The sequence below is a fragment of the Carcharhinus amblyrhynchos genome, unplaced genomic scaffold, assembly GCF_965287045.1.
Source record: "Carcharhinus amblyrhynchos unplaced genomic scaffold, sCarAmb.v2.hapA chromosome_167, whole genome shotgun sequence".
NCBI classification, from domain to species: Eukaryota; Metazoa; Chordata; class Chondrichthyes; order Carcharhiniformes; family Carcharhinidae; genus Carcharhinus; species Carcharhinus amblyrhynchos.
Genome location: NW_027649907.1, coordinates 348,196 through 361,473, shown reverse-complemented (window position 1 = coordinate 361,473; position 13,278 = coordinate 348,196). Strand labels below are relative to the sequence as shown.

The window sequence follows — 13,278 nt, the reverse complement described above, 5'->3', positions numbered from 1 at the left end:
ATGTGTACGCTAGGAGATAGGTTTTGAGCTGTGACTGTGGAAGTTTAAATCTAAAATGGTAACTGTGACAAAAGGTGTTTATTATGCAAATTTGGATCATTTTTAAATTACAAATACTTTGGAGAGTTAAACCTACCTGTTCAGCACTTTTCAGTGCACGAGCCTCCAGTCCAAATTTAAACGCTGTTTCACTTTCCCATCTGCATCAAAGATTTATTATTGTCCTATGCATAACTCTGAACCTAAAATGGTGTTTGGAATATCTGATTGTCTGCATTTGTGGGTAACGAGCTGATTGTAATAATGGGGTTTAGAATATGTGGTTGTTTGTATTTGTAGACTGTTGTTGTCAGTAGCTTCTGGAATATGTTGAAGGGATGTATTATTACTGTACATGTCAATGCCTGGGCCTTGCTGAACTGCTGAGTGACTGGGGAATCCCTGACAGATATTGGTCCTGAATTTGTGATCCATCACGCTTTGTGTTCAGGATCAAAGGGGGGAATGTAGCCATACAGGCCATCTGAAATGGCATTTTGTAAAGCACTCTGGGACAATTGGGCAAGAAACTAAAGCGACAGGCTGCAGTTTAAAGACAGACAAACAGGCTGCAACCCTGATGAGTGAATACACAGGATACGGGCCATCTCCAGGATGAAAGAGACTTTCTGATCACACTGGGTTGTACAAAGAACAAAGAACAAAGAACAACCCAGCACGGGAAACAGGCCCTACGAGCCCGCGCCGCCGCATCGCCCTACACCTATTCTACCCTGCATGTCTACGAATGGGACCCTACTCAGTCAGATTCAGGGAAGAAATAGTGTCAATTTGGTGGAAACCAATTAGCCTAAGAGCAGAGATAAAGGCTTTATGATTTCTGCTCTTTTATTTAGTTTTTTGACACACTGGCTCAGCTCCAGAGAGCTGGCCACTGCTGCCTCCCTCGGGTGAGCTGTCCCCGCCGCTCCCCCAACCCCCAGTAGTACTCAGGCAGGAGTACTTATTTTGAAGGGGGGCACATCCACCGGCGTGCTCTCCACCACCTGAGGTTTCCCCTCCCTGATAGTTACCCACGTGCCTTCTTCCCGTTGCCCCCCGGGTGTGACCGCTTGCCGGTCGCTCCCGTCAATTATCCCCTGGTTCTCTCTCTAATGAGCCGAGGGTCCTCGAGCTGCCTTCGCAGCTCCTTAACCTGGTTCCGTAGGGACTGGAACTCCACACACCGAGCACAGGTGTGGGTGTCTGGGGGACCAGGAGCCTCCAAGACCTATCATGTGTTGCACTGGCAGCAACACACTGGCCTCACACCCGGACTTGCCCCTTTTTAGGGACCCAGAGGAAAAAGTAAAAAAAAACTGATAACTTACCTTGCCTCAGCCTTATCTCTGTGTCCCTGTGAGCCAAAGCCCTTACAGCACACTCCAAAACAAAAACAAACTTCCCTGCTCTCAGTCAGAGCCTCTCTCTCTCTCTCTCTCTTTTTGAGGTTAGAGGAGGGGGGAGGGTGGGACACTCTACCTCTGCAGAGTATCGGGATTCCTCACCGCTCTAATTTATAGTAAGGTTAAAAAAAAACTCTACCCGAGCGCCTTAGCAACTGCTCCCCGATTTTGCAGACTCATCTGTCGATACTGAACTGTTTGCCTCTGGTGAGTTCAGTGGGGGAAGGTTCAGGAGATAAGGGATGGCAGATGCGGGAAGGGGAGGGCTGGAGACGGGAAAAAGAGTGGAGGGGGGCGGCGGGGGCGGCGGTGGAGACTGGCCAGTCGCTGACTCTGCAGTCACTAACTCAATGGAAAGTTCCAGATCTGGGCAGAGGGGAGGGGACACAAGAGGGAGAGAGGGTGAAAAGCGGCGGGATCTGCGCAGAGGGAGAAATTGCAAAGCACCGAGCCCAGCGGACACCCGTCTCCTCCAAGAACAGCTCCGATTGCACGCGGACGCCCAGACACAGTCTCAACATGGGGTGAGAACCCCGGGCAAGGGGAGATTTACTCTGTATCTAACCCCGTGCTGTACCTGTCCTGGGAGTGTTTGATGGGGGGACAGTGTAGAGGGAGCTTTACTCTGTATCTAACCCCGTGCTGTCCCTGTCCTGGGAGAGATTGATGGGGGGACAGTGTAGAGGGAGCTTTACTCTGTATCTAACCCCGTGCTGTACCTGTCCGGGGAGTGTTTGATGCGGGGACAGTGTAGAGGGAGCTTTACTCTGTATCTAACCCCGTGCTGTCCCTGTCCTGGGAGAGATTGATGGGGGGACAGTGTAGAGGGAGCTTTACTCTGTATCTAACCCCGTGCTGTACCTGTCCTGGGAGTGTTTGATGCGGGGACAGTGTAGAGGGAGCTTTACTCTGTATCTAACCCCGTGCTGTCCCTGTCCTGGGAGAGATTGATGGGGGGACAGCGTAGAGGGAGCTTTACTCTGTATCTAACCCCGTGCTGTACCTGTCCTGGGAGTGTTTGATGCGGGGACAGTGTAGAGGGAGCTTCACTCTGTATCTAACCCCATGCTGTACCTGTCCTGGGAGTATTTGATGGGGGGACAGTGTAGAGGGAGATTTACTCTGCATCTAACCCCGTGCTGGACCTGTCCTGGGAGTGTTTGATGGGGGGACAGTGTAGAGGGAGCTTTACTCTGTATCTAACCCCGTGCTGTCCCTGTCCTGGGAGTGTTTGATGGGGGGACAGTGTAGAGGGAGCTTTAATCTGTATCTAACCCCGTGCTGTCCCTGTCCTGGGAGTGTTTGATGGGGGGACAGTGTAGAGGGAGCTTTAATCTGTATCTAACCCCGTGCTGTACCTGTCCTGGGAGTGTTTGATGGGGGGGACAGTGTAGAGGGAGCTTTACACTGTATCTAACCCCATGCTCTCCCTGTCCTGGGAGTTTTGATGGGTGGGACAGTGTAGAGGGAGCTTTACTCTGTATCTAACTCCGTGCTGTACCTGTCCTGGGAGTGTTTGATGGGGGACTGTGTAGAAGGAGCTTTACTCTGTATCTAACCCCGTGCTGTACCTGTCCTGGGAGTGTTTGATGGGGGGACAGTGTAGAGAGAGATTTACTCTGTATCTAACCCCGTGCTGTACCTGTCCTGGGAGAGTTTGATGGGGGGACAGTGTAGAGGGAGCTTTACTCTGTATCTAACCCCGTGCTGTACCTGTCCTGGGAGTGTTTGATGGGGACAGTGTTCCTTCTTCGCAAAGACATTGTTTATTTGGGAATAGATATTTTCTGTCTTTTATTCCTGCAGGATTTTCCGGGTCCGTTTGATGTTGCTCTGTTTGATTGGAGCATTATCACACCTCAATCCATGTGTGGGTGAGTCGCACTGTGGGCGGGCCAGTGCTGAGGGAGAACAGCACTGTGGGAAGGACAGTGCTGAGGGAGCGCCGCACTGTGGGAGGGTCAGTGCTGAGGGAGCGCCGCACTGTGGGAGGGTCAGTGCTGAGGGAGCGCCGCACTGTGGGAGGGTCAGTGCTGAGGGAGCGCCGCACTGTGGGAGGGTCAGTGCTGAGGGAGCGCCGCACTGTGGGAGGGTCAGTGCTGAGGGAGCGCCGCACTGTGGGAGGGTCAGTGCTGAGGGAGCGCCGCACTGTGGGAGGGTCAGTGTTGAGGGAGCGCCGCACTGTGGGAGGGTGCGTGCTGTGGGAGCGCCGCACTGTGAGTGGGTCGGTGCTGAGGGAGAGCTGCACTGTGGGAGTTTGTCTCCAGGATAAATGTGTTTCTGGAAAAGGTTCGGCCAGTGTTTTATTTCAATCTTGTGTTTTCAGCAGGTGTTATCGTTGAGCCCAGGGGGCACCATGTCGGTGAGTGTTTTTACGATGTTAGTTCCTCGGGGCTCTGTGGAGATCTTGATGTGTATCTGAATAAGGGTGGTTCATGTTGGATTCGCAGTGCTGAGGGAGCGCCTCACTTTGGGAGGGTCAGTGCTGAGGGAGCGCCGCACTGTGGGAGGGTCAGTGCTGAGGGACATTCGCACTGTTGGAGGGTCAGTGCTGAGGGACAGTCGCACTGTTGGAGGGTGAGTGCTGAGGGGCAGTCGCACTGTTGGAGGGTTAGTGCAGAGGGAGCACCGCACTGTGGGAGGGTCAGTGCTGAGGGAGCGCCGCACTGTGGGAGGGTCAGTGCTGAGGGAGCACCGCACTGTTGGAGGGTCGGTGCTGAGGGTGCTCAGCACTGTGGGAGGGTCGGTGCTGAGGGAGAGCCGCACTGTGGGAGGGTCAGTGCTGAGGGAGCACCGCACTGTGGGAGGGTCGGTGCTGAGGGAGCCCCGCACTGTGGGAGGGTCAGTGCTGAGGGAGCCCCGCACTGTGGGAGGGTCGGTGCTGAGTGAGAGCCGGACTGTGGCAGGGTCGGTGCTGAGGGAGTGCCGCACTGCGCGAGGGTCAGTGCTGAGGGAGCGCCGCACTGTGGGAGGGTCAGTGCTGAGGGAGCACTGCACTGTGGGAGGGTCTGTGCTGAGGGAGCGCCGCACTGTGGGAGGGTCGGTGCTGACTGAGTGCCGCACTATGGGAGTTTGTCTACAGGATAAGTTTGTTCCTGGAACAGGTTCTAACAATGTTTTATTTCAATCTGTTGTTTTAACCAGGTTCCACGATTGAGCCCACGGGGCAACATGACGGTGAGTGTTTTTACAATGTTAGTTACTCTGGGCTCTGAGGAGATCTTGATGTGTATCTGAATAAGGATGGTTTATGTTGGATTCGCAGTGCTGAGGGTGCGCCTCACTGTGGGAGGGTCAGTGCTGAGGGAGCGCCGCACTGTGGGAGGGTCAGTGCTGAGGGAGCGCCTCACTGTGGGAGGGTCAGTGCTGAGGGAGCACCGCACTGTGGAGGGTCAGTGCTGAGGGAGCACGCACTGTGGGAGGGTCAGTGCTGAGGGAGCACCGCACTGTGGGAGGGTCATTGCTGAGGGAGCGCCGCACTGTGGGAGGGTCAGTGCTGAGGGAGCGCCGCACAATAGGAGGGTTAGTGCTGAGGGAGTGCCGCACTGTGGGAGGGTCAGTGCTGAGGGAGTGCCGCGCTGTGGGAGGGTCAGTGCTGAGGGAGCGCCGCACTGTGGGAGGGTCAGTGCTGAGGGAGCGCCGCACTGTGGGAGGGTCAGTGCTGAGGGAGTGCCGCACTGTGGAGGGTTGGTGCAGAGGGAGCGCCGCACTGTGGGAGGGTCAGTGCTGAGGGAGCGCCGCACTGTGGGAGGGTCAGTGCTGAGGGACTGACGCACTGTGGGAGGTTCGGTGCTGAGGGAGCACCGCACTGTGGGAGTGTCAGTGCTGAGGGAGCGCCGCACTGTGGGAGGGTCAGTGCTGAGGGAGCACCGCACTGTGGGAGGGTCAGTGCTGAGGGAGCACCGCACTGTGGGAGGGTCAGTGCTGAGGGAGCACCGCACTGTGGGAGGGTCGGTGCTGAGGGAGCGCCGCACAATAGGAGGGTTAGTGCTGAGGGAGTGCCGCACTGTGGGAGGGTCAGTGCTGAGGGAGTGCCGCACTCTGGGAGGGTCAGTGCTGAGGGAGCGCCGCACTGTGGGAGGGTCAGTGCTGAGGGAGCGCCGCACTGTGGGAGGGTCAGTGCTGAGGGAGTGCCGCACTGTGGGAGGGTTGGTGCAGAGGGAGCGCCGCACTGTGGGAGGGTCAGTGCTGAGGGAGCGCCGCACTGTGGGAGGGTCAGTGCTGAGGGACTGTCGCACTGTGGGAGGTTCGGTGCTGAGGGAGCACCGCACTGTGGGAGGGTCAGTGCTGAGGAGCGCCGCACTGTGGGACGGTTGGAGCTCAGGGAGCGCCACACTGTGGGTGGGTCAGAGCTGAGGGAGCACCGCACTGTGGGAGGGTCAGTGCTGAGGCAGCGCCGCACTGTGGGAGGGTCAGTGCTGAGGCAGCGCTGCACTGTTGTAGGGTAAGAGCTGAGGGAGCGCCGCACTGTGGTAGGGTAAGAGCTGAGGGAGTGCCGCACTGTGGGAGGGTCAGTGCTGAGTGAGTTCCGCACTGTGGGAGTTTGTCTACAGGATAAGTTCGTTCCTGGAACAGGTTCTAACAATGTTTTACGTCAATCTTTTGTTTTAACCAGGTTCCACGATTGAGCCCACGGGGCACCATGTCGGTGAGTGTTTTTACGATGTTAGTTACTCTGGGCTCTGAGGAGATCTTGATGTGTGTCTGAATAAGGTGGTTATGTTGGATTCGCAGTGCTGAGGGAGCGCCTCACTGTGGGAGGGTCAATGCTGAGGAGGCCTCACTGTGGGAGGGTCAGTGCTGAGGGAGCACCGCACTGTGGGAGGGTCAGTGCTGAGGGAGCACCGCACTGTGGGAGGGTCAGTGCTGAGGGAGCGCCACAACTGTGGGAGGGTCAGTGCTGAGGGAGCACCGCACTGTGAGAGGGTCGGTGCAGAGGGAGCGCCTCACTGTGGGAGGGTCAGTGCTGAGGGAGCGCCTCACTGTGGGAGGGTCAGTGCTGAGGGAGCGCCTCACTGTGGGAGGGTCAGTGCTGAGGGAGCGCCGCACTGTGGGAGTGTCAGTGCTGAGGGAGTGCCACACTGTGGGATGGTCAGTGCTGAGGGAGCACCGCACTGTGAGAGGGTCGGTGCAGAGGGAGCGCCGCACTGTGGGAGGGTCAGTGCTGAGGGAGCACTGTACTGTGGGAGGGTCAGTGCTGAGGGAGCACTGCACTGTGGGAGGGTCAGTGCTGAGGGAGTGCCGCACTGTGGGAGGTCAGTGCTGAGGGAGTGCCGCACTGTGGGAGGGTCAGTGCTGAGGGAGTGCCACACTGTGGGATGGTCAGTGCTGAGGGAGCACCGCACTGTGAGAGGGTCGGTGCAGAGGGAGCGCCGCACTGTGGGAGGGTCAGTGCTGAGGGAGCGCCGCACTGTGGGAGGGTCAGTGCTGAGGGAGCGCCGCACTGTGGGAGGGTCAGTGCTGAGGGAGCGCCGCACTGTGGGAGGGTCAGTGCTGAGGGAGCGCCGCACTGTGGGAGGGTCAGTGCTGAGGGAGCGCCGCACTGTGGGAGGGTCAGTGCTGAGGGAGCGCCGCACTGTGGGAGGGTTAGTGCTTAGGGAGCACCGCACTCTGGGAGGGTCAGTGCTGAGGGAGCGCCGCACTGTGGGATGGTCAGTGCTTAGGGAGCACCGCACTGTGGAGGGTCAGTGCTGAGGGAGCGCCGCACTGTGGGTGGGTCAGTGCTGAGGGACCGCCGCACTGTGGTAGGGTCAGTGCTGAGGGAGCGTTGCACTGTGGGAGGGTCAGCGCTGAGGGAGCACCGCACTGTGGGAGGGTCAGTGCTGAGGGAGTGCTGCACTGTTGGAGGGTCAGTGCAGAGGGATCGCCGCACTGTGTGAGTGTCAGTGCTGAGGGAGCGCCGCACTGTGGGAGGGTCAGTGCTGACGGATTGCCGCACTGTGGGAGGGTCAGTGCTGAGGGAGCGCCGCACGGTGTGAGGGTCAGTGGTGAGGGAGCACCGCACTGTGGGAGGGTCAGTGCTGAGGGAGCGCCGCACTGTGGGAGGGTCAGTGCTGAGGGAGTGCCGCACTGTGGGAGGGTTGGTGCAGAGGGAGCGCCGCACTGTGGGAGGGTCAGTGCTGAGGGAGCGCCGCACTGTGGGAGGGTCAGTGCTGAGGGACTGTCGCACTGTGGGAGGTTCGGTGCTGAGGGAGCACCGCACTGTGGGAGGGTCAGTGCTGAGGGAGCGCCGCACTGTGGGACGGTTGGAGCTCAGGGAGCGCCACACTGTGGGTGGGTCAGAGCTGAGGGAGCACCGCACTGTGGGAGGGTCAGTGCTGAGGGAGCGCCGCACTGTGGGAGGGTCAGTGCTGAGGCAGCGCTGCACTGTTGTAGGGTAAGAGCTGAGGGAGCGCCGCACTGTGGTAGGGTAAGAGCTGAGGGAGTGCCGCACTGTGGGAGGGTCAGTGCTGAGTGAGTTCCGCACTGTGGGAGTTTGTCTACAGGATAAGTTCGTTCCTGGAACAGGTTCTAACAATGTTTTACGTCAATCTTTTGTTTTAACCAGGTTCCACGATTGAGCCCACGGGGCACCATGTCGGAGAGTGTTTTTACGATGTTAGTTACTCTGGGCTCTGAGGAGATCTTGATGTGTGTCTGAATAAGGGTGGTTTATGTTGGATTCGCAGTGCTGAGGGAGCGCCTCACTGTGGGAGGGTCAATGCTGAGGGGAGCGCCTCACTGTGGGAGGGTCAGTGCTGAGGGAGCACCGCACTGTGGGAGGGTCAGTGCTGAGGGAGCACCGCACTGTGGGAGGGGTCAGTGCTGAGGGAGCACCGCACTGTGAGAGGGTCGGTGCAGGAGGGAGCGCCTCACTGTGGGAGGGTCAGTGCTGAGGGAGCGCCTCACTGTGGGAGGGTCAGTGCTGAGGGAGCGCCGCACTGTGGGAGTGTCAGTGCTGAGGGAGTGCCACACTGTGGGATGGTCAGTGCTGAGGGAGCACCGCACTGTGAGAGGGTCGGTGCAGAGGGAGCGCCGCACTGTGGGAGGGTCAGTGCTGAGGGAGCACTGTACTGTGGGAGGGTCAGTGCTGAGGGAGCACTGCACTGTGGGAGGGTCAGTGCTGAGGGAGTGCCGCACTGTGGGAGGGTCAGTGCTGAGGGAGTGCCGCACTGTGGGAGGGTCAGTGCTGAGGGAGTGCCACACTGTGGGATGGTCAGTGCTGAGGGAGCACCGCACTGTGAGAGGGTCGGTGCAGAGGGAGCTCCGCACTGTGGGAGGGTCAGTGCTGAGGGAGCGCCGCACTGTGGGAGGGTCAGTGCTGAGGGAGCGCCGCACTGTGGGAGGGTCAGTGCTGAGGGAGCGCCGCACTGTGGGAGGGTCAGTGCTGAGGGAGCGCCGCACTGTGGGAGGGTCAGTGCTGAGGGAGCGCCGCACTGTGGGAGGGTTAGTGCTTAGGGAGCACCGCACTCTGGGAGGGTCAGTGCTGAGGGAGCGCCGCACTGTGGGATGGTCAGTGCTTAGGGAGCACCGCACTGTGGGAGGGTCAGTGCTGAGGGAGCGCCGCACTGTGGGTGGGTCAGTGCTGAGGGACCGCCGCACTGTGGTAGGGTCAGTGCTGAGGGAGCGTTGCACTGTGGAGGGTCAGCGCTGAGGGAGCACCGCACTGTGGGAGGGTCAGTGCTGAGGGAGTGCTGCACTGTTGGAGGGTCAGTGCAGAGGGATCGCCGCACTGTGTGAGTGTCAGTGCTGAGGGAGCGCCGCACTGTGGGAGGGTCAGTGCTGACGGATTGCCGCACTGTGGGAGGGTCAGTGCTGAGGGAGCGCCGCACGGTGTGAGGGTCAGTGGTGAGGGAGCACCGCACTGTGGGAGGGTCAGTGTTGAGGGAGTGCCGCACTGTGGGAGGGTCAGTGCTGAGGGAGCACCGCACCGTGAGAGGGTCCATGCTGAGGGAGTGCCGCACTGTGAGAGGGTCGGTGCAGAGGGAGCGCCGCACTGCGCGAGGGTCAGTGCTGAGGGAGCACTGCACTGTGGGAGGGTCAGTGCTGAGGGAGCACTGCACTGTGGGAGGGTCTGTGCTGAGGGAGCGCCGCACTGTGGGAGGGTCAGTGCTGAGGGAGCGCCGCACTGTGGGAGGGTCAGTGCTGAGGGAGCGCCGCACTGTGGGAGGGTCAGTGCTGAGGGAGTGCCGCACTGTGGGAGGGTCAGTGCTGAGGGAGCGCCGCACTGTGGGAGGGTCAGTGCTGAGGGAGCACCGCACAGTGGGAGGGTCAGTGCTGAGGGAGCGCCGTACTGTGGGAGAGTCAGTGCTGAGGGAGCGCCGCACTGTGGGAGGGTCAGTGCTGAGGGAGCGCCCAACTGTGGGAGGGTCAGTGCTGAGGGAGCACCGCACTGTGGAAGGGTCAGTGCTGAGGGAGCGCCGCACTGTGGGAGGGTCAGTGCTAAGGGAGCACCGCACTGTGGGAGGGTCAGTGCTGAGGGAGCGCCGCACTGTGGGAGGGTCAGTGCTGAGGGAGCGCCGCACTGTGGGAGGGTCAGTGCAGAGGGAGCGCCGCACATTGGGAGGGTCAGTGCTGAGGGAGCTCCGCACTGTGGGAGGGTTTGTGCTTCGGGAGCACCGCACTGTGGGAGGGTCAGTGCTGAGGGAGCGCCGCACTGTGGGAGGGTCAGTGCTGAGGAGCGCCGCACTGTGGGATGGTCAGTGCTGAGGGAGCGCCGCACTTTGGGAGGGTCGGTGCTGAGGGAGCGCCGCACTGTGGAAGGGTCAGTGCTGAGGGAGCGCCGCACTGTGGGAGGGTTAGTGCTTAGGGAGCACCGCACTGTGGGAGGGTCAGTGTTGAGGGAGCGCCGCACTGTGGGAGGGTCAGTGCTGAGGGAGCGCCGCACTGTGGGAGGGTCAGTGCTGAGGGAGCGCCGCACTGTGGGAGGGTTAGTGCTTAGGGAGCACCGCACTCTGGGAGGGCCAGTGCTGAGGGAGTGCCGCACTGTGGGAGGGTCAGTGCTGAGGGAGCACCGCACAGTGGGAGGGTCAGTGCTGAGGGAGCGCCCTACTGTGGGAGGGTCAGTGCTGAGGGAGCGCCGCACTGTGGGTGACTCAGTGCTGAGGGAGCGCTGCACTGTGGGAGGGTCAGTGCTGAGGGAGCACCGCACAGTGGGAGGGTCAGTGCTGAGGGAGCGCCCTACAGTGGGAGGGTCAGTGCTGAGGGAGCGCCCTACTGTGGGAGGGTCAGTGCTGAGGGAGCGCCGCACTGTGGGTGACACAGTGCTGAGGGAGCTCCGCACTGTGGGACGGTCAGTGCTGAGGGAGCACCGCACTGTGAGAGGGTCAGTGCTGAGGGAGCACCGCACTGTGGAAGGGTCAGTGCTGAGGGAGCGCCGCACTGTGGGAGGGTCAGTGCTAAGGGAGCACCGCACTGTGGGAGGGTCAGTGCTGAGGGAGAGCCGCACTGTGGGAGGGTCAGTGCTGAGGGAGCACCGCACTGTGGGAGGGTCAGTGCTGAGGGAGCGCCGCACGGTGGGAGGGTCAGTGCTGAGGGAGCGCCGCACTGTGGGAATTTGTCTCCAGGATTTGGTCATACCTGGCACATGTTCTAACAATGTTTTAGTTCAATCTTTTGTTTTCACCAGGTTTGAACACTGATGCCAGGGGGCACCATCTCAGTGAGTGTTTTTGCAATATTTCTTGCTCTGGGCTCTGAGTGGATCCTGATGTGTATCTGAATTCGGGTGGATTATATTGGATTGGCAGTGCTGAGGGAGCTGTGCACTGTGGGAGGGTCAGTGCTGAGGGAGCGCCACACAGTGGGAGGGTCAGCGCTGAGGGAGCACCGCACTGTGGGAGGGTCGGTGCTGAGGGAGCGCCGCACTGCGGGAGTGTCGGTGCTGAGGGAGCGCCACACTGTGGGAGGGTCAGTGCTGAGTGAGTGCTGCACTGTGGGAGGGTCGGAGCTGAGGGAGCGCCGCACTGTTGGAGGGTCAGAGCTGAGGGAGCGCTGCACTGTGGGAGGGTCAGTGCTGAGGGAGTGCCGCACTGTGGGAGGGTCAGTGCTGAGGGATCGCCGCACTGTGGGAGGGTCAATGCTGAGGGAGCGCCACACTGTGGGAGGGTCAGTGCTGAGGGAGCGCCGCACTGTGGGAGGGTCAGTGCTGAGGGAGCGCTGCACTGTGGGAGGGTCAGTGCTGAGGGAGCGCCGCACTGTGGGAGGGTCAGTGCTGAGGGAGTGCTGCACTGCGGGAGGGTCAGTGCTGAGGTAGAGCCGCACTGTGGGAGGGCCAGTGCTGAGGGAGCTCCGCACTGTGGGTGGGTCAGTCCTGAGGGAGCGCCGCACTGTGGGAGGGTCAGTGCTGAGTGAGTTCCGCACTGTGGGAGTTTTTCTACAGGATAAGTTCGTTCCTGGAACAGGTTCTAACAATGTTTTATTTCAATCTTTTGTTTTAACCAGGTTCTACGATTGAGCCCACGGGGCACTACGACTGTGAGTGTTTTTGCGATGTCAGTTACTCTGGGCTCTGTGGAGATCTTGATGTGTATCTGAATAAGGATGGTTTATGTTGGATTCGCAGTGCTGAGGGAGCGCCGCACTGTGGGAGGGTCAATGCTGAGGGAGCGCCGCACTGTGAGAGGGCCAGTGCTGAGGGAGCGCCGCACTGCAGGAGGGTCAGTGCTGAGGGAGCGCCGCACTGTGAGAGGGTCAATGCTGAGGGAGCGCCGCACTGTGAGAGGGCCAGTGCTGAGGGAGCGCCGCACTGCAGGAGGGTCAGTGCTGAGGGAGCGCCGCACTGTGGGAGAGTCAGTGCTGAGGGAGCACCGCACCGTGGGAGGGTCAGTGCTGAGGGAGCGCCGCACTGTGGGAGGGTCAGTGCTGAGGGAGCGCCGCACTGTGGGAGAGTCAGTGCTGAGGGAGCGCCGCACTGTTAGAGGGTCAGTGCTAAGGGAGCGCCGCACTGTGGGAGGGTCAGTGCTGAGGGAGCGCCGCACTGTGGGAGGGCCGATGCTGACGGAGCGCCGCACTGTGGGATGGCCAGTGCTGTGGATGTGCCGCACTGTGGGAGGGTCGGTGCTGAGGGAACGCCGCACTGTGGGAGGGTTGGTGTTGATGGAGCGCCGCAGTGTGGGAGGGTCAGTGTTGAGGGAGCGCCGCACTGTGGGAGGGTCAGTGCTGAGGGAGCGCCGCACTGTGGGAATAACTTCCCAGGGAAGGGTGGATTTTGGGAACTGGGTCTAACAGTGTTTTATTTCCATCTATTTTTTATCCAGTTGATGAAGCTGAGGATATCACACACAAGGATGGTGAGTGTGTTTGCAATGTTTCGTATTCTGGGCTCTCTGGAGATCTGGCTTTGCGGAATGAACCTGGACAAGTGTCGGATCTCTCTGTCGGGGAGTATTTGGGGAATAGTGATCATAACTCTGTCGCCTTCACACTCGCACTCGAGGGAACTGGGACCAAGCTATCTTGGGAAGTTTTCACCTGGAGTGAGGGAAATATGAAGCCATCAGGCAGGAAATTCGAGGCGGAAATTGCTGCACTGTGGGAGGGTCAGTGCTGAGGGAGCGCCGCACTGTGGGAGGGTCAGTGCTGAGGGAGCGCCGCACTGTGTGAGGGTCAGTGCTGAGGGAACGCCGCACTGTGGGAGGGTCAGTGCTGAGGGAGCGCCGCACTGTGGGAGGGTCGGTGCTGAGTTAGCGCCGCACTGTGGGAGGGTCAGTGCTGAGGGAGCCCCGCACTGTGGGAGAGTCCGTGCTGAGTTAGCGCCGCACTGTGGGAGTTGTCTCTCCGATAAGTTTGTTCCTGGAACAGGTTCGGCCAGTGTTTTATCTCAATCTTTTGTTTCCACCAGGTTCTATTGTTG

At 60.0% G+C, this 13,278-nt stretch overlaps 1 protein-coding gene across 1 annotated transcript in view; it reads left to right on the top strand.

Annotated features, from left to right (window-relative positions):
* Positions 1-1,694: 1,694 nt before the first annotated feature.
* LOC145338769 (haptoglobin-like) overlaps positions 1,695-13,278 on the top strand; it is a 35,403-nt gene continuing 23,819 nt past the window's right edge. The window contains exons 1-4 of the mRNA XM_080183157.1: positions 1,695-1,969; positions 3,252-3,319; positions 4,590-4,622; positions 6,061-6,093. Coding sequence (XP_080039283.1) covers positions 1,695-1,969; positions 3,252-3,319; positions 4,590-4,622; positions 6,061-6,093 — 409 coding nt within the window. The remainder of the gene's footprint in view (positions 1,970-3,251; positions 3,320-4,589; positions 4,623-6,060; positions 6,094-13,278) is intronic.